General features: G+C 40.8%; 1 protein-coding gene across 11 annotated transcripts in view; it reads right to left on the bottom strand.

Annotated features, from left to right (window-relative positions):
• The window catches only part of DMD (dystrophin), a 3940859-nt gene that overhangs the window by 1112308 nt on the left and 2801053 nt on the right, over positions 1 to 27498 (bottom strand). For all 11 annotated transcript variants that reach the window (XM_073664716.1, XM_073664719.1, XM_073664714.1 and 8 more), the window contains one exon: positions 12848 to 13059. In XM_073664716.1, the coding sequence (XP_073520817.1) occupies positions 12848 to 13059 (212 nt within the window). The remainder of the gene's footprint in view (positions 1 to 12847; positions 13060 to 27498) is intronic.

The raw sequence follows: 27498 nt of genomic DNA, 5'->3' as shown, positions 1-27498 counted from the left end.
CTGTAAATTGTTTATTTTTTTGCCGAATGAGTGATATTATGGCTTGCTTTTTGCGGGACGGTTTGGTCTTTTTGTTTGTAATTTTATTTTTACATACAACTTTTTGATCGCTTTTTATTCACTTTTTTGTGAGTCAGTATGATGAAAAAGCATCATTTTTGGCGTGTTTTTTATTATTTATTTTTGCGCCGTTCACCAAATGGAATAAATAACATGTCAGTTTTATAGAGTCAGTCATTCTGGACGCGACGATACCAATTATGTGTACTTTTTTTTGTTTATTTTTGTTTTATCACAAACGCTGCATTTTGAGCTGCGAAACGGATTTTAGTGATTCGAGTGCACCGCCGTAAAAATGCGTTACGGCAGTCATTAAGGGGTTAAGGTATCATTTTATTCAGCATCCTATGACCTACATGCCGACATAGACGGCTTAGAAGGGCTGAGTCTACCGATAGATTCCCTTTAAAGAGACAATTGTTGCTGATTAGTGATGAGCGAGCACTAAAATGCTCAGGTGCTCGAAGCTCGGGTCGAGCACATTGGAATACTTGGGTGCTCGACCCGAGCAATGAGCCCAATGTAAATCTATGGGAAACTCGAGCATTTTTCTGGTGGTCCCCCCAGGCGGTCTGCAGAAGGTCAAAAATTGCCCAAATCGATGGGAACAGTGCTCAATTAAACGTCAGGCAGGCAGAATATATAGGCAGACAGGCAGGCAGGGTATATAGGAGGGTGCATGAAAAACAAAGGGCACTTGGAACACACTAATGCCCTCCGATTTTCATGCACCCGTCTCTTTAAAAAAGCCGGCCGGCAATTCATCAGCGGCATACACTGGTGCCCGACAATTTAGAACAGAAAGAATAGAGCATCACACATAGATTAGATAGAAAGAAACATGTCAGTCACATATATAATAAGTACAGTGACAGTGTTGGTTACTGTACTTGTTATTTAGTGTTAAAATAAAGGATTTATTAAAAAAAAATAATAGTGTTTTTGTCTCTTTAAAAAAGCCGGCTGGCAATTCATCAGCAGCATACACCGGTACAAGACAATTTCGAACAGAAAGAATAGAGCATCACACATAGATTAGATAGATAGAAACATGTCAGTCACATATATAATAAGTACAGTGATAGTGTTGATTACTATACTTGTCATTTAGCGTTAAAATAAAGGATTTATTAAAAAAAAAAATTGGCGTAGGGTTCCCCGTAATTTTAGTCTCTAGCGGAGGTTAAGCAGACGGCTGGGGCAGATGTTTGAAGCCTGGGAAGGGGGTAATACCCACGGAGCTTCCCAGGCTACTAATATCAGCCTCCAGCGGAATATCTAGCCTTTACCAGCTTTTAAAATGGGGGACCCCCCAAAAAATGACGTGGGGTCCCCCCTATTTTAATAGCTAGCAAAGGCTAGGCAGACAGCTGGGGGCTGATATTAATAGCCCAGGAAGGGTGCCATGAATATTGGCCCCCTCCCAGGCTAGAAACATCAGCTGTCATCCGCCACAGAAATGGCGCATCCATAGGTAGGCGCATCCCTGTAGCGGTGGCAGTGGGGTTTTAGGGCTGGGGTTGATGTCAGCTTATAATGCTAGCTGACATCAAGCCCAGGTTAGTAATGGAGAGGCGTCTATAAGACACTCCCATTACTAACCCCATAGTCAAAGTTAAAAAAAACAAAAACACCCAGAATAAAGTCCTTTAATTGAAATAAACACGCAATTCTTTAATGTTCTAAATTACACCATACTTACCATCATGCCCATTCCAGCTGAAGCCAACGATCTCCTGCAATAAAAATAAAATAATAAACCAACCTCATCCTTACCTTTCCATGGTTCCCAGGACGGCTCCAGCTCTGCTACATTCACATGACAGGCTGGATCGCAGCAAAAAGCTGCCATCCAGCTTGCCATGCAAGGCATGCTTGCGCTCCTCAGTGTCTGGCTATGACAGCATCCAGATGAGCCGAGTTCATGTCCAATGAACTCAGCTCACCTCATGGTGGTTGGGGGCAGCCCGTTCCTGCCTGCTGTACCTGGCTGGACACAAAAATAGGGCGAAGCCCCACATCAATTTTTTTTAAATTATTTCATGAATTTCAGGTGTGCAAAATATATATATATATTTTTGCAACATGCACACTTAGTGAAGTAAACAGTTGTGTCTACATTTATAGATTATGGAGATTTTTTTGGTTTTCAAAATACAAATTATGACTTGCTCCTATCACATTCTAGTAAGCACACTTTCTGTGACACACAAGCCTTGGTTTCAGGATTTTGATTTAGTAGCAAAATTAGTATAGAGCAATATTAAACTGCCCTCTTTTCAGTGTGTTAAGAATAAAAAAATATTGTTATTAGGGTGCTGTTATCGCTCTATATCACAGATCAATCAATTCACAGCCACATTGACTATGCAGGTACAACATATCCCTATCATTTAAATCTTTGGATGATTATTCACAGATGGAGACTATCCCTCCCATTTTCATTCTTCTTCAGCACTGTAGTAGTATACAACAGATTACGCCTTTTTCCATCCCTATGTAGAATAATCTGTGCTATTCCTAGCTTGAAAAATCCTTAAAATGCTGTTGCTGTTGCTAGCTCTCATTTTATACATTTTCTGAGATAGTCCCTCTAGTTGGCTGCTCTAGACAATGTGATGTGCTTGCTGTAGGAGATTAAGGGGAAACTCTTGCAGCCGCATCTAATGTTATTAGCCCATTTTCTGAGACTTAAGCAGTGTGTTTGTGAAATAAGCATTTTTTTCTAATCCTCACAAATTAAAAAGTGTTTAAACCTGCGAATTTGAGGAAATTTAACTCGAAGTTGATCCTCCATGGATTGATTTGCTCATCTCTTGAAATTGTCCATAAAGTCAATGTTATTTTTTAAGTACAGTGTAATAAAAAATACCAAGAAAACTCTGTGAAAAGCAATGCTAAATGCTAAACGTGAATCCACTCTAAGGGGTTAAAATGTGAACTTTAAAATGGTGTACAAAGACAGTCTACTGTGACTCAATGTAATCCGGTATGTAATATGAGTGAAGTGATGTATAAAAATTCAATTCTACAAAGGATTGTAGAAACATTGTGACATGCAACTTGCATTAACTAACATTACACTTAACATTGTAAGAAATGTGCTACTATGACAGCAGTGAATTTTCTTGAAATTTGTACACCATACAAAGTACTTTCTTTAGATAAAGCTCATATAGATAGGATGTTTAGGCTTAGTGCCCACAATGCAGAAATGAAGCAGAAATTTTCCTGAGCATTTCTGCATCTCCTTGGCAGAAAAACGCATGCGTTTTTTACATGCATTTTTGACGCGTATTTGCATGCGTATTTCCCATGCATTTTTCCAATGCATTGTATAGGCAAATACGCATGCAGAAACGCACAAGAATTGGTCATGTCCGTATTTTTTCTGCGAGTAAAATCTGCGCAGAAAAAATACAGACCATGTGCACAGAACTTGCAGAATGTCATAGGAAGTCATGGGATAAGGCATGCAATGCGTTTCTGGAGCGTTTACGCGCTGCAAATACGCACCAAAATACGCACCAAAAATGCATCGTGGGCACACAGCCTTAATCTCAAACTAATGAAATTCCATAATTTATCACTTTAAGTAGTTTGATTACAAACTATCTAATTTGCCTTCTGTCCTCGCCCATCCATGGTTTACCAATTGCTAAAAAGCCGGAGGCCTAATTTCATATTCCTTTTTTGGTAATGTTATAAACCTAACATTTGTAAAGCCTCTTTGAAATCTATACTGCATTTTTCCTTCATGAATACATTGCATTGAAGACAATTGAGACCATAAAAGCACATGGACACAGCCGAGCATATGCAATAACAAGCAGTTGTGCGCATGCTTATCCTTAGATTAATTTCTGCACACAATTGAAGAGGTGGTCTGAAGTCCAAACTAATTTTCATCCTCAATCTCTATCTATTTAGTGACATAATCTAAACTGTTTTCTATTTTCCTTGAATTAAAAACTCCATATATTTCCTTTACTGCAATATCTGTGTTTTTCTATTTTTTTCATATCCTTTATTGTGATGCTTTGTTTTAAAATCTCAATGTATGCTGGGATGCTCAAGCAAAGCATTATCAGGGAGCAGAGGCTGTGGTCACTGCCGCAGCATCTTCCCTGTCCCTTAAACGAAGCGTCATCAGTGATGCTTGTTTCAGGGGCAGGGCTAATCCCAGTGTGATTTGCACTGTGCAATGTGCATAATGACAGCACACTCTCTGTTGCCGGCTCAGATTAGCAGTAATGAGCTGGCAACAGAGTGTATTTCAGAATAACTAGCGTGCACAGACCAGCACCGCCCTCGCAAGTGACATCACTGGTCTCTGCACGCTGGGTATTCTGACAATGCACTCTGGTGCCGACTCGTTACTGCTGATCTGAGTTGGCAAGAAAGCGTGCTGTCATTGTGCACATCGAGCTGGGGTAATTAGTTTAAGGGAGGGGGCAGAGGTTGCAGCAGTGACTGCACTCTCGGTCCCCTGATGACGCTTTGTTTTAGTATCCCATTCTCAAGCAAAGTGTCATCAAAAAGGAAGTGAAAAAAGAAAAGCAGTTAGATAGTATAGTTAGAGAAGAATTGGGATTTTTTAATTCAAGTATATTAGAAAATAGTTTAGAATATGGCACTAAATGGATAGAGATTTAGGATGAAAATTACTTTGGACTTCGGACCACCCTTTTTAATGTCACTGGTGCTCATAGAAATTTGCAGACATAGCAGTGCATGCACAATGACTAGTTTGAATTGTGCATGCTTGACCACTCCATAGATTCTTATGGGCTTAACATGCTTTAATAGAACCAACAGAATGAGTTTTATGAGAACCCTAAATACACAAATTGCATGAGAGAATTGGTCATGAAGGAAAGGTGTAGGGAAAACTTAGCATCCTCAACCCAAAGCTGGACAGTATTTTTTACAAGCAATTCCTTAAAAACTTGACATGAGTTTAAGGTATTTAATCAAGTCTAAATTGGGTGTGGGTAGCATGGTGGCCTTGCAGTGCTGGGGTCCTGGGTTCAAATCCCGCCAAGGACAACATCTGCAAGGAGTTTGTATGTTCTCCCTGTGTTTGTGTGGGTTTCCTCCGGGTTCCCCGGTTTCCTCCCATACTCCAAAGACATACTGATAGAGAATCTAGATTGTGAACCCCACTCGGTACAGTGATGATGTCTGTAAAGCGCTGTGGAATTAATGGCGCTATATACGTGAGTAAAATAAATAAAGTCTCAAAAAGCACATTATTTTTAAATTAAGTTATTCATCAGCAGCTTTATTTTTCTTAAAAAATGCACGTTATTAAGGGCAAAACCCCTTTAATACTGTTTTAAATCCGCCAACACATTTAACAAAAACACTCACACATCGCCTGTCTTAGTTTTATTTTTTAATTGCTTGCTTGCTAATGGAGAAAATGTATCACTATTCCTCCTAGAGTGCATTTATTCTAATGTCTATCTCTTCTCCAATGGAGATTAACTTACAGTAACAGGTTTAAGGAGAACAAATTATGGTAATTAGGGTCATAATTAAAAAATATACCATGCAAGCACTGCAGAGGCTCATCATCAGTAAATTGCCCAAATGGAATAACATGCAGACAGAAGAACAAGCACAGCAGAATCTTCAACTAAACAGACACTGCTGTTTATTTTTTATTTTAAAATTAAATGTGTCATCCCTATTAATATATAGCGCTTGGGAGATAACACAAAAAGCAAATAGTGGACAGAAATCTAATTATATGTCCTATTTAAAATGACAAAAATAGAGTTTACAACAAAAGAATCCAGACCTAATACATTATATGATTCTATTATTATATGATTTTGCAACTTCTTTTGGCCATATCTAAGCATAGCACGAATATTAAAATACTCTGGTGACACCTTTATGTGACCGCGGGTTAAGGTGGTTGCAGTATCTAAGCATTTATACAGTCCAATACATGAATGCAAATTGCTGCAGTAAAGCAACAGTCAGCAGGTAACAAAAATCACCAAACAATTCACCATATAGCCAAAAACAATACCACAAAAGTATAATAAGACACTTTCCTAATATATTAGATCAAAAGAAAACACAAAAGTAACTAACCCAGTAATAAAAAAACACTTTATGTTAAAAAACATTCCCCCTCGTTCACCAATTTATTAAAAAGTATATTTTTTAATTATGAGCCTAATTACCATAATTTGTTCTCCTTATACCTGTTACTGTAAGTTAATCTCCATTGGAGAAGAGATAGACAATAGAATAAAAGCACTCTAGGAGGAATAGTGATATATTTTCTCCATTTGCAAGGAAGCAATTAAAAATATAACACACAATATGAGAAAAATGTTTCATGTTAAACACATTAAGGCCGGGGTCACCTGGTCATCTGAGAGAATCAGGCCGATTATGCTAATCACACTCCGATCAAATTCTGATCAGAGCTTGATCAGAGTGTGATCACAGAGTGGTGAAGATGGAAAAAAAATTCTTCATCTTTTACATTCTCTCAGTCTGTGATGTCATTCGAGTGTGGTCCGATGTTTTCTACGGATCCATACACTTCCATGGACAAGTGCAATCCGATTCATGGATGCAAATCGTACATGCTGCGATTTTTTTCCATGGCCTGATTCAGCCCAAGGAAAATATCAGATATGTGAACGACCCCATAGAATAACATTTGTTCAAGTGTGATCCAAGGTGTTGTCGGATCCCACTCAGATTGGAAATACGGTCATCTGCAAGAGCCTGTAACATAGAGAAAACAGGCACAAAAAAGAGATTGCTTGTGAAGGAATTGAGTCCAGCTTCAATCCATAAAATCAAATCATTTATTTCATGATCAAAAGAGATATGGCAACACTAAAATAGTCTTGATTAGGGACAAGGAATGCAAGGAGGTGATTGCAGCAGACGTTCAAAACGTGTCCAATTTCACCTCCTTGCACCTCTTATCCCCAATCATGCCTATACCTAGGCATATTTTAGTATTGCAATATTTATTTTAACCCCTTTATCCCCGAGGGTGGTTTGCACGTTAATGACCAGGCCAATTTTTACAATTCTGACCACTGTCACTTTATGAGGTAATTACTCTGGAACGCTTCAACAGATCCACCTAATTCTGAGTACATACTGTACCTCATGATAAAAATTGTAAAATTTCTTCGATATCACTTGCGTTTATTTGTGAAAAAATCGGAAATTTGGCGAAAATTTAAAAATTTTTGCAATTTTCAAAATTTTAATTTTTATGCCCTTAAATCAAAGAGATATGTCACACAAAATAGTTAATAAATAACATTTACCACATGTCTACTTTACATCAGCACAATTTTGGAACAAAAATTTTTTTTTAGTAGGGACTAGGGAGCTATAAGGGTTAAAAGTTGACCAGCGATTTCTCATTTTAACAACAAAATTTACAAAAACATTTTTTTAGAGACCACATCACATTTGATGTGACTTTGAGGGGCCTTTATGACAGAAATACCCAAAAGTGACACCATTCTAAAAACTGCACCCCTCAAGGTACTTAGAACCACATTCAAGAAGTTTATTAACCCTTCAGTTGCTTCACAGGAATTTTTGGAATGTGGAAGAAAAAAATGAACATTTAACTTTTTTTCACAAAAATGTTACTTTAGACCCAATTTTTTTATTTTTGCAGGGGTAACAGGAAAAAATGGACCGCAATTTCCCCTGAGTATGCAAATAACCCATATGTGAGGAAAAAACACTATTTGGGCGCACAGCAGGATTTGGAAGGGATGGCGCGCCATTTGACTTTTTGAATGTAAAATTTGCTTGAATAATTAGCGGACACCATGTTGTGTTTGAGGAGCCCCTGATGTGCCTAAACAGTGGAAATCCACCACAAGTGACCCCATTTAGGAAACTAGACCCCTTAGGGAACTTATGTAGATGTGTGGTGAGCACCTTGAACCCCCAGGCGCTTCACAGAAGTTTATAACATTGAGCCGTAAAAATAAAATTTTCACATTTTTCCAACAATAATGTTTTTCAGCCCCCAATTTTGCATTTTCATAAGGGTAACAGGAGAAATTGCACCATGCAGTTTGTTGTGAAATTTCTCCTGAGTAAGCCGATGCCCCATATGGGGGGGGAAACCACTGTTTGGATGCACGGCAGAATTTGGAAGGGTAGGAGCACCATTTGACTTTTTGAATGTAAAATTTGCTTGAATAATTAGTGGATGTGCCCCTGATGTGCCTAAACAGTGGAAACCCCCCACAAGTGACACCATTTTGGAAACTAGACCCCTTAGGGAACTTATCTAGATGTGTGGTGAGCACCCTGAACCCCCAGGTGCTTCACAGAAGTTTATAACATTGAACCGTAAAAATAACATTTTCACATTTTTTCAACAAAAATGTTTTTCAGCCCCCAATTTTGCATTTTCACAAGGGTAACAGGTTGTGTTTGGGGAGTCCCTGATGTGCCCAAATAGTGGAAACCACCCCACCCTCCCCCCAGTGACTCCATTTTGGAAGCTACACCCCTCCAGGATTTTATTAAGGGGTATAGTGAACATTTTGAACCCAGAGGTACGACACAGAATTTGATAACATTAGGTCATCATATTGAATAAGTTGTCATTAGTCTTGAGTGCAAGTGCTCGCTATTTGAGTTTGCATCAGGTACTAGGGTATAAACCAAGTATCGCGGGTGCTCAAGTGACATGCTCGAGTGCCTGCCCCGCATGTTATTTTTATTAGACACCCCCAAAAGAACATGCGGGGATCGCTCGTGCTTGGCAGGCAATCCCTGCAAGGTTTATTTGGCTGTATAACAGCTGCAAAACATTTGGGGAGGAGGCTAGAGCATGTCACTCGAGCACCCGCCATACTCGGTGCATACCCAAGCACCCGATGCATACTCAAGTGCTTGCGCTCACTAGTAGCCATATTGTCTTCATTTTTTTTTTCTTTACTTCTGAAAAAATCCCAACCCCAACCCGAACCTTAGCCCAACCCTAACCCTAGCCTAACCCCAAGCTTAGCCTAACCCTAGCCCAACCCTAACCCTAGCCCAATCCTTACCCTAACCGCAACCCTAGCTCAACCCTAACCCCAACCCTAACCCCAACCCTAACCCTAGCCCAACGTTAACCCAAAACCCTAGCACAACCCTAGTACAACCCTAAACCTAGCACAACCCTAACCCTAAAGTTTATTTTTTACGCCGTTCCTCGTGTGGTATAAGTGGTTAGACGACGTTATTCTTCGGATCGGTGCAATTACAGCGATGCCAGATTCATATTGGGTTTTTATGATTGACAGCTGTCACACACTAAAAGACGCATTTTTTTGCAAAGACTAGTTTTTGCATCGGCATATTTTGAGAGCTATAATTTTTCCATATTTCGGCCGACAGAGTTATGTGGTGGCTTGTCTTTTGCGGGACAAGTTGACGTTTTTATCGGCATCATTTTCGGGCAAATGACATATTTCGATCGCTTTCTGTTCTGATTTTTGGGAGGCAGAATAAACAAAAGCCAACAATTCAGGAATTGTTTTTTTTTTTTTTATGCCGTTCTGCGTGTGGTAAAATTGATAAGGTAGCTTTATTCTTCAGTACGTTTACAGCGGTACCGCATTTTTTTTTTTTATACAATAAAAACTATTTTATAGAAAAAATAATTGTTTTTGCATGGCTTTATTCTGAGAGCTATAACTTTTTTATTTTTCTGTTGTTGGAGCTGTATTGCAGCTTGTTTTTTGCGGGACGAGATGACATTTTCAGTGGTACCATTTTTATTTACATTTGTCTCTTTGATCGCGTTTTATTCTATTTTTTGCTAGGCAGTATGATGATAAAACATCGTTTTATGTTTCGTTTTTTTTTTTTACCGTGTTCACTAAAGGGGTTAACTAGTGGGACAGTTTTATAGGTCAGGTCATTCCGGACGCGGTGATACCAAATATGTGTACTTTTGTTGGTTTATTTTTTTTTTCATAAGATTATTTATTTATGGGTACAATACATATATATTTTTTATTGTTATTATTTTTTTCATTTTTTTTTTAATATTTTTACAATTTTTTTATTTCTTTTTTTCACTTTCTGACATTTTTATTACTTGTTCACATTGTCCCACTATGGGACTTTCACTTTTTGCAGCCTGATCGCCTGCATGGCATAGAGAGCAACAGCTCCCTATGTCATGCAGCCTGTCAGCGCTGCACAGGGAGAAGTTACTTTGGTCGTGCACTGCGCATGACCAAAGCAACTTCCTGCCTCCTGGTGACCCGGATGTTGTCATGATGACGTCGGGTCACCATGGCAACATCCGGGACCAGATTCAGACGCCGCTGGATGCCAGCAGAGAAGGTAAGTATTGCGCTTACCTCCTCTTGCCACCGGAATGCTGTGATCGATTTCGATCGCAGCATTTCAGGGGTTAATGTGCCGGGAGCGGTGAGGGACCACTCCCTGCACATAGCACAGGGTGTCAGCTGTGACAATCAGCTGACACCCGGCGGCGATCTCGCCCGCACCGCTTGTGTGCGGGCGAAATCGCCAGGGCGTATTAATACATATAAGGCCCAGGGCACAGATACGTACTAATACACCCTGGGTCAGAAAGGGGTTAATCATGAAATTAAAGATTTGATTTTACGGATTGATGCTGGACTTATTTCCTTCAGAAGCAATATCAACGTCTGGCAGAAACAAGACTTCGGGCTTCTCCACACCAGAAACTTATCTGGTATCCATCAAGGGTGAGCGGAATTTTTTCATTGCTTTTACAAAAAAGAGATAAAAGCACAATGGAAAAAGAAGTGGCCCATCAACTGTAAAGCTGGAAAGGATTCATTCAGACAAGCACTTAACTGGTCTGTGCTCTGTTCGTGTGTGCCAAGCATTGCAAAGGGAGAACACACAGACCAATGCGGACTGAAGTTTACATGGAAAATGTCACAGCATGCCGTACTTTGGTCCAGTTTATGGACCAGATTAATGCATGCAATGTACCTTCAGCTCCTGCACCCATCCAAAATTCGGACGAGCACATGGAACTGCAGACAGAGCCAGGCACATCCACAATTTGTGTACGTCTGGCTTGTTTTGTATTATGGCCATATGAACAGGCAAAAATTAGCATGGTGGATTATATATTTTTGTTGAGCTTTCTGATAGTATTGGGCATTATTTTGGGCGTAATGTGCCTTTATATAGGTTGATTCTAATCTTTGATAGCTATTGTATTATTTAATCTCTAATGCAGTATAATATCTAATTCATATACAATTTTGGATACATGTTTACACCTATCCAAACTATTTGCGTATTTCCATTTGAAAAGGTTACTTTTTGTGTTCACACTTGAAAGGGAACCTCTTTTTACATCGTGCGCTCCCATTATTTTTGTTTCTCATTTCTGTGTTACTTCTGTATATTATTATTGCACAAAGTATTACAATATTTAAATATTTTTGTTATTTTGCAGATATTGTATCATCTAATTTTAGTCAAAAATTGTACTAGCTTTATAACTCCAAAGCCCAATCTCTGTTCTTCTACTAATTCTATATCTAGCATTGTTACAAGAAAGTGCTTTGTGACTGTGCCTCCTGTGAAGTGCCATGCAGGTTTTGTATGCTGAAAATAACTCAAATCTGCTGTATAATTGTTGAAATACTTTTACATTTGTGCGTTAACATATAGAATGCAACATGTCTTCCATACCCCAATATTTAATATTTAAGAGTGCCTGTCTATAAGCTGTGTATATGTGAGGAATAACACTATTTCTGGTATTAGTATTAGTGTTGAACGAATTTGTTCGACATTTCAAATTCGGGTTTGTGTTTGGAGTTCCGGCTTGTTTGTGCCAAAAAATCGGCACCGCCCACGAACATCTCTGATTTCCAAGCTATCACGCAGATATTACAGATGTTATCTGCGTGACAGCATGGCAAATCAGGGTTGTTCGTGGACGGAGACAATTTTTTGATGCGAACAAGCCGGAACCCCGAACACAAACCCGAATTTGAAATGCCGAACAAATTTGCTCAACACTAATTAGTATATGACTTGTATCCTGCATCTTTTACCATTTTTATGCCCTCTCACTAATAGTCAGTTGTCTCTGAGCTAGTTTGTGGAGACTAGGTGCCCTGATGTCTCCCATACACAGTACACAGAAACTGAGGGACTCATGCTCTTCTTTCTCTGTGCAGCATATGTCATATGCAGTAGAAACATGGATATTTCTAAACAGCAGCATGGAGGTTATTATACTACAGAACTGAGCAGTGTAGCTGTGAATCAAGCACTTAAGTGAAAAAAAATCACTTTTTCAAGAATCTGTTTGTCTGTGCTTCTCCCTCCTCCTCCCCTTCTCCTTTACATAGATAGACTCTAAGGCCACATTTACATGTTCAGTATTTGGTCAGTATTTTACATCAGTATTTATAAGCCAAATTCAGGATCAGAGGAGAAGTATAATGGAAATACTTCACCACTTCTGTATTTATCACCCACTCCTGGTTTTAGCTTACAAATATTGATGGAAAATACTGACCAAATACTGAATGTGTGAACATGGCCAAAAACTCTAAGATATACAAAAATGTTTCTTATATATGCTATTACTATTCATGTAAAGTTTGTTGAAAAGACAATGACTATTTCATTTTGCACAAATGTTTATCATCATTTTGTATTTGAAACTCCACAATTGTATCAATAGACATATGGAAAGACTATACACAGAAAACTGTAAGTACATTGGAGAATTTCCAGTACAGACCTTTAGATCTGAATTTTGTTTCTTCAGTGATTCAACTGTATAGGATATATCCTTCCAAGATTCAATACGTCCTTTTGCCTTCTCTAGTATCTGTTCTGCCTCATGACGAGCTTCATGCCATTGAGTAGAATCCTTCAGCATTTCCTGCAGCTGTTGTCTTCTATTCTGAAGGTGGCATTGTACTTCCTCCCATTGATTTTGTATTTTTTCAACTGTTAAACAGAAATGACAAGTCTTATATAAAGTGCAGAAATTTCTTCTTTCAGGTGAATAAATTTGACTTATTACACATCAAAGATGTTTGTGATTTATGTTGCGGTATACAGTAAAGTATCTTTATATTTTCTATAAAATGTTGCAACTTTTGGCATTTTCACGCCAGTTGAAGTAGCTCTGTCAAAATGGGAGGGGCTGGTAGGAGCTAGGACAGGATAGGGCATGGCTACATCCCCCCATCAAATTCTGGAAAAGTGCTGGTGTTTTTAATGTCATAAATACTACTTCACTCATTGACTGGAATATCATTTCTGGCTAGGCACAGTGAAGAAAATGGACCGAATTCATTAAGTAACATGCGCCTCTCAATGAATTTGGAGCATATGAAACGCCAGTCTTAAAGGGAATCTGTCACCCCTTTAGAGTTATCAGACCTCTACTACGGGCATACAGGTTATAGAAATGTAAATCTATACTTACCTGTATGGCCCATATTACAAGTCTGATTGCAGAGAAATCTCTTTTTATTCAATCCGTTTTTTCTAGGTTTGGCGTCCAGGGGAACGCCAAGAAATGCCCGCCTATATGATTAATTTAAATATTTCCCCCCTCCTTTGCCCGCCCCTGCATGTCACAGGGCCCTGTGACGTGTAGTCTAGAGCTGAACATCCCGCGCATGCGCAATGCGCCTGTTGCTGAGGGCACTTTTTTTTTCTCCCTGCGCTGTTTTAAGTGTCTGCTCCAGTGCGCAGGCGCCGGGAGTCAATGTGACCCAATGAGGTTTGGTCCCCACCTCCTCCCGGATAGCAGGATGCCGGGAGGAAGTGAGGACCAATCCTCATGCAGAGGAGGGCAGGGGAGGGGGGGAATATTTAAATTAAGCATATAGGCGGGCATTTCTTGGCGTTCCCCGGACGCCAAGCCTAGAAAAACGGATTGAATAAAAAGAGATTTCTCTGCAATCAGACCTGTAATATGGGCCATACAGGTATGTATAGATTTACATTTCTATAACCTGTAAGCCCATATTAGAGGTCTGATAACTCTAAAGGGGTGACAGATTCCCTTTAAGGAATCAACCCCTTAGTCTTTATTATTACAAAAAAAACACTTATTGGTATCAGCTAAAGGGAAAAAAAGTTGCAGGGATATTTCCAAAATAGTAAGTTATTCCTAATCCATAAGATATCAAATAACCTACTGAATGAAAAAGGTCCAATTGCAAGGGACCTTAGTAAACTGAGAACAGGACTCTGGAATCTGGGAATTGAGCACTATAGAGAACTGTCTTGAAAGCAGTACAAGAACTGTTGCTCAACTTTTGCCCCAGAGGTCTGCTGTTTCTGGCAGTCCCATAAACAATGAATGGAGGATCAAGTGTCGAGTTTGGGCACCTGCCTTCCACTCAAGACAGAGCTTTTCATAATCCCATTCTCAAGATCTATGGGAGTCACAGCAGATGGACTACCAGAGATCATTAAGTTATATCTCTTTAAGAAGCTGAAAGTGGTTTACTAGCAGTACTATGTAAATTAACAATACAGCATAATATTGTGGTGGATCCTTAATACATAGAGTATATAAGTATAATACATTTCATTTAGATGTCATGCATAGGAGCCATGTGAAGTAAGTTTAGGCTGGAATTACACATAGCATTCTGGAACATTTTTGTTTATATTTTTAATAGCGTTACTTAGATCAAAACACTGCTGCAAGATTTTATTTGAAAGTATTTAGGAAATAATCAAATTGCCTAAATAAACATTTTTTGCTTGTTCCATTCTCCTACATGTTTCTGCAAAAAAGTTAACTTTTTTTTTTATTATTATTATGATCATTATCCTTTCAAACCAAAACTAAGTGCGACACAGATGCCTTACCATTAAGCTATAGGTTCATTATTTACAGTTATATGAAAAAGTTTGGGCACCCCTATTAATCTTAAGCTTAATGTTTTATAAAAATTGGTGTTTTTGCAACAGCTATTTCAGTTTGATATATGTAATAACTGTTGGACACAGTAATGTTTCTGCCTTGAAATGAGGTTTATTGTACTAACAGAAAATGTGCAATCTGCATTCAAACAAAATTTGACAGGTGCATAAGTATGGGCACCCTTATCATTTTCTTGTTTTAAATACTCCTACCTACTTTTTACTGACTTACTAAAGCACTTTTTTTGGTTTTGTAACCTCATTGAGCTTTGAACTTCATAGCCTGGTGCATGCAATCATGAGAAAAGCTACTTAAAGTGGCCACTTGCAAGTTGTTCTCCTGGTTGAATCTCCTCTGAAGAGTGGCATCATGGGCTGCTCAAAACAACTGTCAAATGATCTGAAAACAAAGATTATTCAACATAGTTGCTCAGGGGAAGGATACAAAAAGCTGTCTCAGAGATTTAACCTGTCATTTTCCACTGTGAGGAACATAGTAAGGAAATGGAAGAACACAGAGACAGATCTTGTTAAGGCCAGAAGTGGCAGGCCAAGAAAAACATCAGAAAGGCAGAGAAGAAGAATGGTGAGATCAGTCAAGGACAACCCTCAGACCACCTCCAGAGAGCTGCGCATCAACTTGCTGCAGATGGTGTCACTGTGCATCGGTCAACTATACAATGCACTTTGCACAAGGAGAAGCTGTATGGGAGAGTGATGCGAAAGAAGCCGTTTCTGCAAGCACGCCACAAACAGAGTCGGCTGAGGTATGCAAAAGCACATTTGGAGAAGCCAATTTCTTTTTGGAAGAAGGTCCTGTGGACTGATGAAACCAAGATTGAGTTGTTTGGTCATACAAAAAGGCGTTATGCATGGCGGCAAAAAAACACAGCATTCCAAGAAAAACACTTGCTACCCACAGTAAAATTTGGTGGAGGTTACATCATGCTTGGGGCTGTGTGGCCAATGCCGGCACCGGGAATCTTGTTAAAGTTGAGGGACGCATGGATTCCACTCAGTATCAGCAGATTCTTGACAATAATGTTCAAGAATCAGTGACAAAGTTGAAGTTACGCAGGGGATGGATCTTTCAGCAAGACAATGATCCAAAACACCGCTCCAAATCTACTCTGGCATTCATGCAGAGGAACAATTACAATGTTCTGGAATGGCCATCCCAGTCCCCAGACCTGAATATCATAGAACATCTGTGGGATCATTTGAAGAGGGCTGTCCATGCTCGGCGACCATCAAACTTAACTGAACTGGAATTGTTTTGTAAAGAGGAATGGTCAAAAATACCTTCATCCAGGATCCAGGAAATCATTAAAAGCTACAGGAAGCGACTAGAGGCTGTTATTTTTGCAAAAGGAGGATCTACTAAATATTAATGTCACTTTTCTGGTGAGGTGCCCATACTTATGCACCTGTCAAATTTTGTTTGAATGCAGATTGCACATTTTCTGTTAGTACAATAAACCTCATTTCAAGGCAGAAACATTACTGTCTCCAACAGTTATTACATATATCAAACTGAAATAGCTGTTGCAAAAACACCAATTTTTATAAAACATTAAGCTTAAGATTAATAGGGGTGCCCAAACTTTTTCATATAACTGTATTTGATTAGATATTTAGCTAGTAATTTATAATAAACATACAATAAGTTAAGTGTCAAAGTCAAATATCAAACTCAATTATCAAAGCCAGATGTCAGAGTCACATGTCAGAGTCACATGTCAAAGTCAAATATCAGTTCTCACACAGGGTATTTAGCCTCAAACTGACATTATTCTGATGTTTGACTTTAATATCTAATCATGTCCTAAATAGTGTTGAGCGAGTATGTTCTGTTAACCCTTTCCCCGAGTATGCTCGGGCCGAGCTCCGAGTATTTATAGCTGCTCGGTGATAAGGTTAAATCGCTCCCGGGTGTGCATGATTTGCGACTGTTTGACAGCTTTATTACATGGGAGGAATATCTATTTCTTACACATTCCTCACATGTAATAAAGCTGTCAAACAGTTGCAAATCATGCACACGGGAGCGATTCAAACACATCACCGAGCAGCTATAAATACTCGGAGCTCGGCCTGAGCGTATTCGGACAGAACATACTCGCTCAACACTAGTCCTAAAATGACACTGTACAGGAACCCATTCTCCTCTAGTGCTGTCATATTCCACAACTGCAGTTTCCCTGCAATGCCCAGAAGTACAAGATGTTCAGTGCTCAGAGACATGGCCAAGGTAAGCAAAGCTGGAACCTAACCACCACTGAACAAGACACAGAAGTAGAAATGTCAAGACTGGACCAATAAACATACAAAGACAGATTTTTTAAAGGTTTTATGGACTGATGAGATGTGAGTGACTCTTGTTGGACCAGATGGAGGGGCCCATGGCTGAATTAGTAACATGCACAAATTTCCACTTTGACTCAAATACCAGCAAGGTGGAGAAAGGGTACTGCTAAGAGTTCGTATTATTAAAGATGAGCTAGTTGGACCTTTTCAGGTAAAACATGGACTCAAAATAAACTCCCACTGCCAATTTTTAGAAGACACTTTCTTCAATCAGTGGTACAGGAAAAAGTCTGCATCTTTCAAAACAACCAAGATTTTCATGCAGAACAATGTTCTATCGCATGCATCGAAGTCTCCACTGCTTGGCTAGTCAGTAAAGGCCTTAAGTATGAAAGAATAATGACATGGCCCGTTCCTCACCTGGCCTAAACCTTATTGAGAACTTGTGGTCCCTTCTTAAACGGGAGATTTACAGTGAAGGGAAACAGTACACCTCTCTGAACAGTGTTTGGGAGGCTGCGGTTGGTGCTGCCCAAAAAGATGATCGTCACATTAAGAAACTGACAGACCCCATTGATGGAAGGCTTTTGACTGTTATTGAAAAGAAGGGCAGCTATATTGTTTGCTGATATATATAGTTTTAAATATCAGAAATTTATTTTTGCACATTTTGAGTGGTTTCCTTATTATTCTCACTTTCACAGATGAAAATAAACAATTAAGATGTGAAATTTAATGTTTATCATTTAGATACATAATTCTGTGCAAAAGTTGGTCAATAATTATGTGCATAGAAATATGCTCCTAAAAAATCACAACCTCAATTTTACTTTCTTAAATATTCAGGTTTCAGGTTTATTAATCTTTTGGAGTGACCGACAGCACGGTAGTTGTTCAATAATAAAATTAATAATCAAAAATACAAATGGACTAATAATTTTGTACACAGCGTATATAGAACTAGAACATATTCAAAATGATATATAATGGAAGCAAAATGCTATAAAATCGCTGGAAATTCATTTCTTTTGTTTAACAAGAGTTTAAAATCACTGACAACTGCTTCTCTTTGCATTCGAAAATTAAGAAACTCCATTGTCATTTTATTTTTTGTTTGGCTTCCTTGGAATGGACATTGCATTATAGTATGCTGATCTACATGGAATAATGAACAATATTACTTAATAGAAATGAGCGGATCAGGCACAAATTCATCTGTTTGAGCTCTCTCTCACTTGCGATTAAATTGAATAAAAAATCGGATTGCATTTGGTCCAATGTTAATCTATGTTGGTGTGCTCATATGTTTTTTTTTTTTTTTTTTTAGCTCTGATCGGATCGCAATCAGACTGAAAAAAAAACGTAGCATGCTGTTATTGCATGCTGAATTTGGATTGCACCCACCCATATAAGTCTATGGGTGCATGTGAAACATCGCACTGCACTCGGATATCACACGAGTGCAGTGTGATTCCCGCCAATGCCGGCAACAGAGGAGACGGAGAAATTATTTTCTCCATCTCCTCCGTACCTGTGCTGTGATCCTCTAATGTGAGAACCGGAGCACTGAGCACTCACACTCGGCTCCAGCTCGCAGCAGACCAAGGGCCGAGAGTCATTAACATATTGCGTTCGAAGCTCTCGCATTGGATGTGATACGTTAGTGGGACCCCGGCATTTGCAAGTTTTTTGGAGAAAATTCCCAGCAAATTTAATGTATGTTATTATGTGTTGTTGCTGTCTCTTTCAAGACCCCAAAGCAAAATAAACGTAATATGTAAAGAAAAAAAAATTCTTATGCTCACCTTATTGCTCACCTCTCTGGTCTCCCCGCTAGTCCCTACCACCCGTCCACTCCTCGCCACATCATATAATCCCCCAACACTTGCACTGGGATCCCGGGCCACTCACGTTCAGATGGGACTTCCGGCTTTTATAAGGTCCACGTGAGTTATGCTCAAGTGAGCAAAGTTCACAATGTCTTGATGTCATCCGAGGCCCAAGGATTCCAGTGCGAGCGGTGAGGAATCAGAAGATGCCGTGAGGACCAGACTTGTGAAGGTGGGTAGCGGAGGGGCTGGAGAGATAAGCATTAAGGTGAGTATATGGATTTTTAAATTTTTTGTAACTTTTTGATGGCATTTTATGGTTTAGAAAAATGGCAGCCAGCAGCCACCATTTGTTAAATACACGCAGAAGTGATAAATGAAGAAATATACTGCACTCCTGGTAGGAGAGTGAGGTGCCAAAGTAGGATTCAAACCCGTTAGTCAATAGTAGTAGAATAACTTAGCACTCAAATAGGTTAAAAAATGATAAAGATTTATTGGCAATCGATACAGTGTAACGTTTCAGTCTTATTTGACCTTCATCAGAGCTGATTGCCGTGTGGAAGGAGGATGAACTGTACGATGGCAGCGCTATGTGGCTGTAGCATATCAGACACTGTTGGATGGTGATTTTTACATTTTTTGTAACCTTTTGATGGCACTTTATGGTTTAGAAAAATGGCAGTCAGCGGCCGCCCTTTTGCTGACTCCACGCAGAAGTGAGTTACAAAAAATTATTTTGACGAATTGGGATTTTTGTAAAATGTATGATTATGTAACATATGTTTTACTTGATCTAAAGTCAATTATATGCAACCCATTATAGGCTCAAAAGCCAACAGTTTCTTCAATCAGTTGAATGCACTCCCCAAATATCTTTAGAGATATATGAAGTTTAGAGACTTAAATAAAATCCCAATGCTGTAAAGAAGAGTGGATCAAAATTCCACCAGAATGTTGGGAGAGATTGATGAAGTTATATAGAAAGGTTTTTGCTGCTAACCTTTCTATAAGCTACTGATTAATGAGGTTCACTTAATTTTTCACATACCGTGTCATCATTTTGGCTTAGTTTTTGTTAAATAAATACTGACATAGTGAAATTTTTCATGTGTTGTTGTTCACCTGAGGTTGCAATTACTTAAAGGTGTTATCCAGGATGTTTTTTTTTTCCCTATGGGGCTTATCGCTTAGCCTGCTAACTACCTGCCTGTGATGATCCCTTCAGCTAAATGTGATGACAAACCGCCTCTGCCAGTGAATCTCCTGCTTCCAGTGATGTCATGCCGACAGAGCAGCTCCTTTACATTCACTCTGCTCTGTCGACAGGGCGTCACTGCCGTCATCATGTTAATAGCTGGATACCCCACAGTACAAGTTACTGCCTTGTTTTAATTGAGAAAATAAAAGACTGAACAATAATTTGTGTGTTTCATCATTATGATTTTATGATTTTGTGGTAACAGCATTTGACATAAAGATATACGAGACATCATCTTATTTATATTCAAATGAAATTTTCATACTGAATAAATGTTTCAATTAGTGGTACGAAACTATAAATATTCCATAGATGAATTATTCATACATTTTTGCATCCAGTTCTTTATTAATTTCTACATCTTAATTTACTATTATAGACAATCTCTAATTAAATCCATATATTATCCATTTTATTCACACAGATTTTCAAACATACTGTACTTTCTTAAAATATGGAAAACAAATTCTATGCAATGTACCTAAACATAATCACAATGCTACTAAATACACCTTTATTTTGAATGCAATAAATATTAAAGCATTTCACAATTGTTGTTTCCATCCTTGAACCTCTCACCTCATTGTCTATCACATGCTATACTTCTTTTATACATAGTTTACTTACTTGCCTACACTTCAGCTTCTCTTTAGACTACAACTTAATTCCCAGATTTCTTCCTGCATTTAAGTCTTCTATGCTTTCCTATCAACCCAATATACGTCAGTATATTACATTGCCAGAGAGTGCCAGTGCCATCTTTGCCCGCTTAGGTAAGAGTTCTATTATCCTTCCCTCTATATGCTCCTAATAAGTAGTGTTGAGCGAGCACTAAAATGCTCGGGTGCTCGAAGCTCGGGCCGAGCTCACTGTGATACTCGGGTGCTCGACCCGAGCAACGAGCCCAATGTTAGTCTATGGGAGACCCGAACATTTTTGCGGCAGCTCCCCCGGCAGTCTGTAGAAAGCCTAAAAAGTGCCCAAAACGATAGTGACAGTGCTCAAATGACATGGGGACAGCATGGGGATCGCCCCTGGAAGCATTTCTGACCCCCAGGTCACTGCTGTCAACAACGTGGTCAGAGGTATTAAGCCACTTTTACAGGCTCACAATAAAACGTTCAAAAACGAAAGTGAAAGTGCTTTCCTGTGAAATATGTTAACCCCTTAACGACCATGGGTCTTTCTGTTTTTGTGTTTTCCTTTTTTGCTCCCCTTCTTCCCAGAGCCAGAACTTTTTTAATTTTCGTTCAATATGGCCATGTGAGGGCTTATTTTTTGCGGGACGAGTTGTACTTTTAAATACCATCACTGGTTTTACCATATCGTGTGCTGGAAAATGGGAAAAAAATTCCAAGTGCAGTGAAACTGCAAAAAAAATGCAATTCTACAGTTGTTTGTTGGGTCCTTTTTTTACCACGTTCACAGATTGCTAAAACTGACCTGCCATCATTATTTTCCAGGTCGTTACGAGTTCATAGACACCAAACATGTATAGGTTCTTTTTTATTTAAGTGGTGAGGTGAAAAAAAAATCCAAAGCTTGCTAAAAAAACAAAGAAAAATGACGCCATTTTCCGAGACCCTTAGCTTCTCCATTTTTCGGGATCTGGGGCCAGGTGAGGGCTTATTTTTTGCGTGCCGGGCTGACGTTTTTATTGATACCATTTTGGGGTAGATCCGATGTTTTGATCGCCCGTTATTGCATTTTATTGCAAAGTTGTAGCGAACAAAAAAACTTAATTCTGACGTTTAAAATTTTTTTCTCGTTACGCCGTTTACTGATTGTATTAATTCTTCTTTTATATTGATAGATCGGGCGATCCTGAACGCGGCAATACCAAATATGTGTATGTGTTTTTTTTTTTATATATATATATTTTATTTTGAATGGGGCGAAAGGGGGGTGACTTAAACCTTTATATATTTTTTATTTTTATTATTTTTTTAAAAACTTTTTTTTTACACTTTCTGCTTGCTTCTATAGTCTCCAGAGGAGACTAGAAGCAGCAGTTGTCTGATTGCTTCTACTGCATACAAGCGATGAGCAGATCGCTTGTATGCAGGAGAAATGCTCACTTGCTATGAGCGCTGACCACTAGGTGGCGCTCATAGCAATTGAGACATGACAACCACAGGCGTCTGCTGCAGACCCTGAGTTGTCATGCCCACCCATTGGTGACCCGCGATCACGTGACGGGGTCACTGATGGGCGGGGCTTAGGACTCCCGGAAGCGCGAGTTAAATGCCACTGTCAGAGATTTAACATGTTAACAGCCGCGGGTGGATTGCGATTCCAATAATCAGCTGACATGTGCTCGCTTCAGTGCGGCCTCACTGCCGGAGACCCCGCTGAACCGGCCTTCCCGACCTGGTGCGTACTATTACTGACCAGGTTGGAAAGGGGTTAAGGAACATCCTTTCCAGGGTAAAGACTTGTGTATAAGGTAAAATAAATAACCAAAAACAAAAATACTCCTCCACACCTTGGGCTATGTTAACAAGTAGCATTTTTTATGCGTTTTTGCACTTTTGTATTGCTTTCAACCGTGACAAATGCATTCATCGGGAAATGTCATTTTAACATTTTACAACCTTATCTGGCCATGTGCTGTGTGACACATGCATACAGTGCTAAAAAGACATGGGAACAGCATGGGGAAGACCCCTGGAAGCATCTCTGACTCCCAGGTCACTGCCTAAAAGTGTGCCCATCAGAAGTGATCCTTGCCGCATCAGAAGATGCAGACTTGCAACTATCCCCGTGCAAGTCCTTGTCCCAGGGCAGTGTTCAATTGTACCTCCCCCATAACTTGCAATACAAGCGCAAGTATGCAGCCTGCCACCCACCCACCCCAAGGCTGCAATACCATACTGCTAGCTTGCTTGCACTTGAAATTGGGCCTTTTAGGCATGAGGAGGTGGAATCTGGCCACAACGTCATGGCTGCGTCGGTAGCCTGGTATTCATACTCAGTCCCCAGCCGCCCGGCGGCCGGGTGTCCACGCTTGGTCCCCAGCCGCCAGGGGGCGGCCGGGTGTCCATACTCAGTCCCCAGCCGCCCCGCGGCCGGGTGCCCACACACAGTCCCCAGCCGCGTGGGGGTGGCTTTTAGTGCATTTAGTGGGAAGGACAGCCTAACCACAAACACGTGGACAAGTGAATGTGGCCAGGAATGGTCCATCTCACTGACGCCTTCACACTGGGTTAATATTGTGGAAGCCGGGACACAGTTGGACACTGGGATGCAACACGTCCTCCAGACATAGAGGATTGCGGGTCCTGGGTCAATCAGGCTTCAACACAAAGTTCAGAAGGTAGACAGCAGCAGTGGTCGGCCTCCTACACAACGAGGAAATTATTCATGATCATGAGGCCATCCACCTCCTTAGCTTTCTGTTCCTTGGAATGCAAGCGCATGTATGTAGTAGCAGCTAGGCCTGAGGTGGTCAGCGTTTTGGCGCATATTCTACCTCCTTCGAGGATTGCTGGATGTTTTCCTGCTACTATCCCAGTTCTATGACTCCCGTTAAAACAAAGCTTCAGGTGATGAATGATGGATGAGGTGGTGGCAAAGGAGAAAAAGCAGGAGGAACAGGGACCATTCACATCAATATCTGTCCAGCCAACCACACATGTCTTGTAGGATATGTTTCTGTACCAAAAGGAGCGGTTCAGCTACACAGTTATAAGGCATACAGTGAATGCAATGCCTACCAAAAATTTCAAGGCACTCCAATGCCCCTTGGAAGTGACATGGAGGTCAGAGGGCCTTAACTAAACCGTTTTTTCCATTTATAGCAACTGGGTCTCCTGTACACTGTTGGCCTAAGCAGGGAATGGAAGGCTTTCCAAAAATTATTAGGCACTGCAATGCCCCTTGAAACAGACGTGGATTACAGCGTATTAAAAAACTTCTTCCCATTATGGGGGAGTGGGTCTCCCTTAGTGTTCGCCTATGCATTGAAAAGCAACAGCTGACAAAAATTAGGAGGAAATGCAATGCCCGTTGCAAGAGTCGTGGAGGTTAGAGGTAATTAAAAACAACATGTCAATGCCCCTTGGAAGAGCTGTGGAGTTCAGAGTGGTTTAACAAGACGGTTTTAATGCCCCTTAGAAGAGACATGGAGTTCAGAGTGGTTTAACAAGACAGTTTTAATGCCTCTTGGAAGAGTGGTGGAGGTTACAGTGGAATAAAAAGACAATATCAATGCCCCGTGGAAGAGACGTGGAGGTCACAGTAGCTTAACAAAACGGTTTTAATGCCCCTTGGAAGAGTGGTGGAGGTCGCAGTGGAATAAAAAGACAATATTAACGACCCTTGGAAGAGACATGGAGGTCACAGTAGCTTAACAAGACGATTTTAATGCCCCTTACAAGAGCCATGCAGTACAGCATATTAAAAACATTATTCCCATTATTGGGGAGTGGATCTCCCATAGTCTTTGCTTATGCCTTCCAAGCAAAAGCTGCCAAAAATTAGGAAGGGGGAACTTGCAATGTCCCTTACAAGAGCCATGCAGTACAGCATATTAAAAACATTATTCCCATTATTGGGGAGTGGGTCTCCCATAGTCTTTGCCTATGCCTTCCAAGCAAAAGCTGCCAAAAATTAGGACAGAGGAACTTGCAATGCTGGCAACATGGACCACGGTCACCCTGGTGGTATAGTGGTCGTGGAGGCTGAGGATAAGGAGAAGTGCAAAAAACAGCCGAAATCAGGAACGTATACCCATGTGTGGGTGTGAAGCGATGCATGGGAATACACCTCCCGAAATAACACAGTGGATTTGACTTTATGTTACTCTGCTGTCATTTGGTGGTGATGAGAAGTCTGGCCCAATCCAGCCCTTGTTCATTTTGATAAGGGTCAGCTTGTCAGCATTGTCAGTTGACAGGCGAGTGCGCTTATCAGTTATAATTCCCCCAGCGGCACTAAAAACACGCTCCGATAACACGCTAGCGGCAGGGCAGGCCAGGACCTCCAAGGCATACAGAGTGAGTTCATTCCAAGTGTCCAGCTTGGATACCAAATAATTAAAAGGCACAGAGGAATCACGGAGGACGCTGGTACTCCCTCACCATCTTTTGAAACTTTCCACTCCTTGTGAGAGTACCCTGCGCCTCAGGGCCTGTAAGCTGGGCAGGTCTCAGAAAACTGTCCTAGAACATTGACAGTGTTCCCCTGTCTCTGCTGGATTGGAGTTGCGTCTCTCTCGCCTGTATGCCTTAGTTGGGCAGCGAACTGTGACCTCTGCCGCTACCGTGTTCAGATGGGAATTTTTTAAATAGTTCTGCAGCAAGGGCCTTCTTGTACTGCCCCATTTTTGTAGACCTCTCCAACTCAGGAATAAGAGAGTGAAAGTTCTCCTTGTAGAGGGGGTCTAAAAGTGTCATCAACCAGTAATGACTGTCACCCAACATTTTGACAATGCGAGGGTCACGGTTAAGGCAGCGTAACATAAAGTCAGCCATGGGTGCCAGACTGGTAACGGGCAAGACTTCCGTGTCCTCACCAAGATGACGACTGATAGTGTTGAGCGATCACTAAAATGCTCGGGTGCTCGAAGCTCGGGCCGAGCTTACCGTGATACTCGGGTGCTCGACCCGAGCAACGTGCCCAATGTTAGTCTATGAGAGACCCGAGCATTTTTGCGGCAGCACCCCCGGCAGTCTGTAGAAAGCCTAAAAAGTGCCCAAAACGATAGTGACAGTGCTCAAAAGACATGGGGGCAGCATGGGGATCGCCCCTGGAAGCATTTCTGACCCCCAGGTCACTGCTGTCAACAACGTGGTCAGAGGTATTAAGCCACTTTTGCGGGCTCACAATAAAACGTTCAAAAACGAAACTGAAACGGTTTTCCTGTGAAATATGTTAAGGAATTTCCTTTCCAGGGTAAAAACTTGTGTATAAGGTAAAATAAATAACCAAAAACAAAAATACTCCTCCACACCTTGGGCTATGTTCACAAGTAGCATTTTTCATGCGTTTTTGCACTTTTGTATTGCTTTCAACCGTGACAAATGCGTTCACCGGGAAATGTCATTTTAACATTTTACAACCTTATCTGGCCATGTGCTGTGTGACACATGCATACAGTGCTGAAAAGACAAGGGATCAGCATGGGAAAGACCCCTGGAAGCATCTCTGACTCCCAGGTCACTGTCTAAAAGTGTGCCCATCAGAAGTGATCCTTGCCGCATCAGAAGATGCAGACTTGCAACTATCCCCGTGCAAGTCATTGTCCCAGGGCAGTGTTCAATTGTACCTCCCCCATTCCTTGCAATGCAAGCGAAAATATGCAGCCAACCACCCACCCACCCACAGGCTGCAATACCATACTGCTAGCCTTCACTTGAAATGGGGCCTTTTTGTTTGGAGGAGGCCGAAGCTGGCCACTACCCAATTGCCGCTTCGGCAGCGAGGTATCCATACTCTGTCCCCAGCCGCCCGGCGGCCGGGTGTCCACGCTCGGTCCCCAGCTGCCAGGTGGCGGCCAGGTGTCCATACTCGGTCCCCAGCCGCCCTGATTTCTCCTGTCACCATCCCCCACACTTTTCTTAGCCTGGCCTGCTTTAGGGCAGCATTGGACGAGCCTACCAGAGAACCAGACTCCTCCGGTGGGCCCTGGCTTCTCCATCAGGGGAGTTGAGAGTGCCTAGGTGAGGAGCATGATGATGATGAAAGAAGTTAGCATCTGCTTTGTTTTCTTGGAATGCAAGCGCATGTATGTAGTAGCGGCTAGGCCTGAGGTGGTCCGCGTTTTGGCGCATATCCTACCTCCTCCGAGGATTGCTGGATGTTTTCCTGCTACTATCCCAGTTCTATGACTCCCGTTAAAACAAAGCTTCAGGTGATAAATGATGGATGAGGTGGTGGCAAAGGAGAAAGAGCAGGAGGAACAGGGACCATTCACATCAATATCAGGCCAGTCAACCAGATATGTCTTGTAGGATATGTTTCTGTAACAAAAGGAGCGGTTCGGCTACACAGTTATAGGGCATACAGTGAGTGCAATGCCTACCAAAAATTTCGAGCCACTCCAATGCCCCTTGGAAATGACATGGAGGTCAGAGGGCGTTAACTAAACCTTTTTTTCGA

This window comes from Phyllobates terribilis, unplaced genomic scaffold, assembly GCF_046119375.1.
Source record: "Phyllobates terribilis strain yellow unplaced genomic scaffold, ASM4611937v1 Scaffold_2__4_contigs__length_985480577, whole genome shotgun sequence".
NCBI lineage: Eukaryota > Metazoa > Chordata > Amphibia > Anura > Dendrobatidae > Phyllobates > Phyllobates terribilis.
The sequence above is the reverse complement of the archived record's forward strand: the minus strand, read 5'-3'. Positions and strand labels throughout refer to the sequence as shown.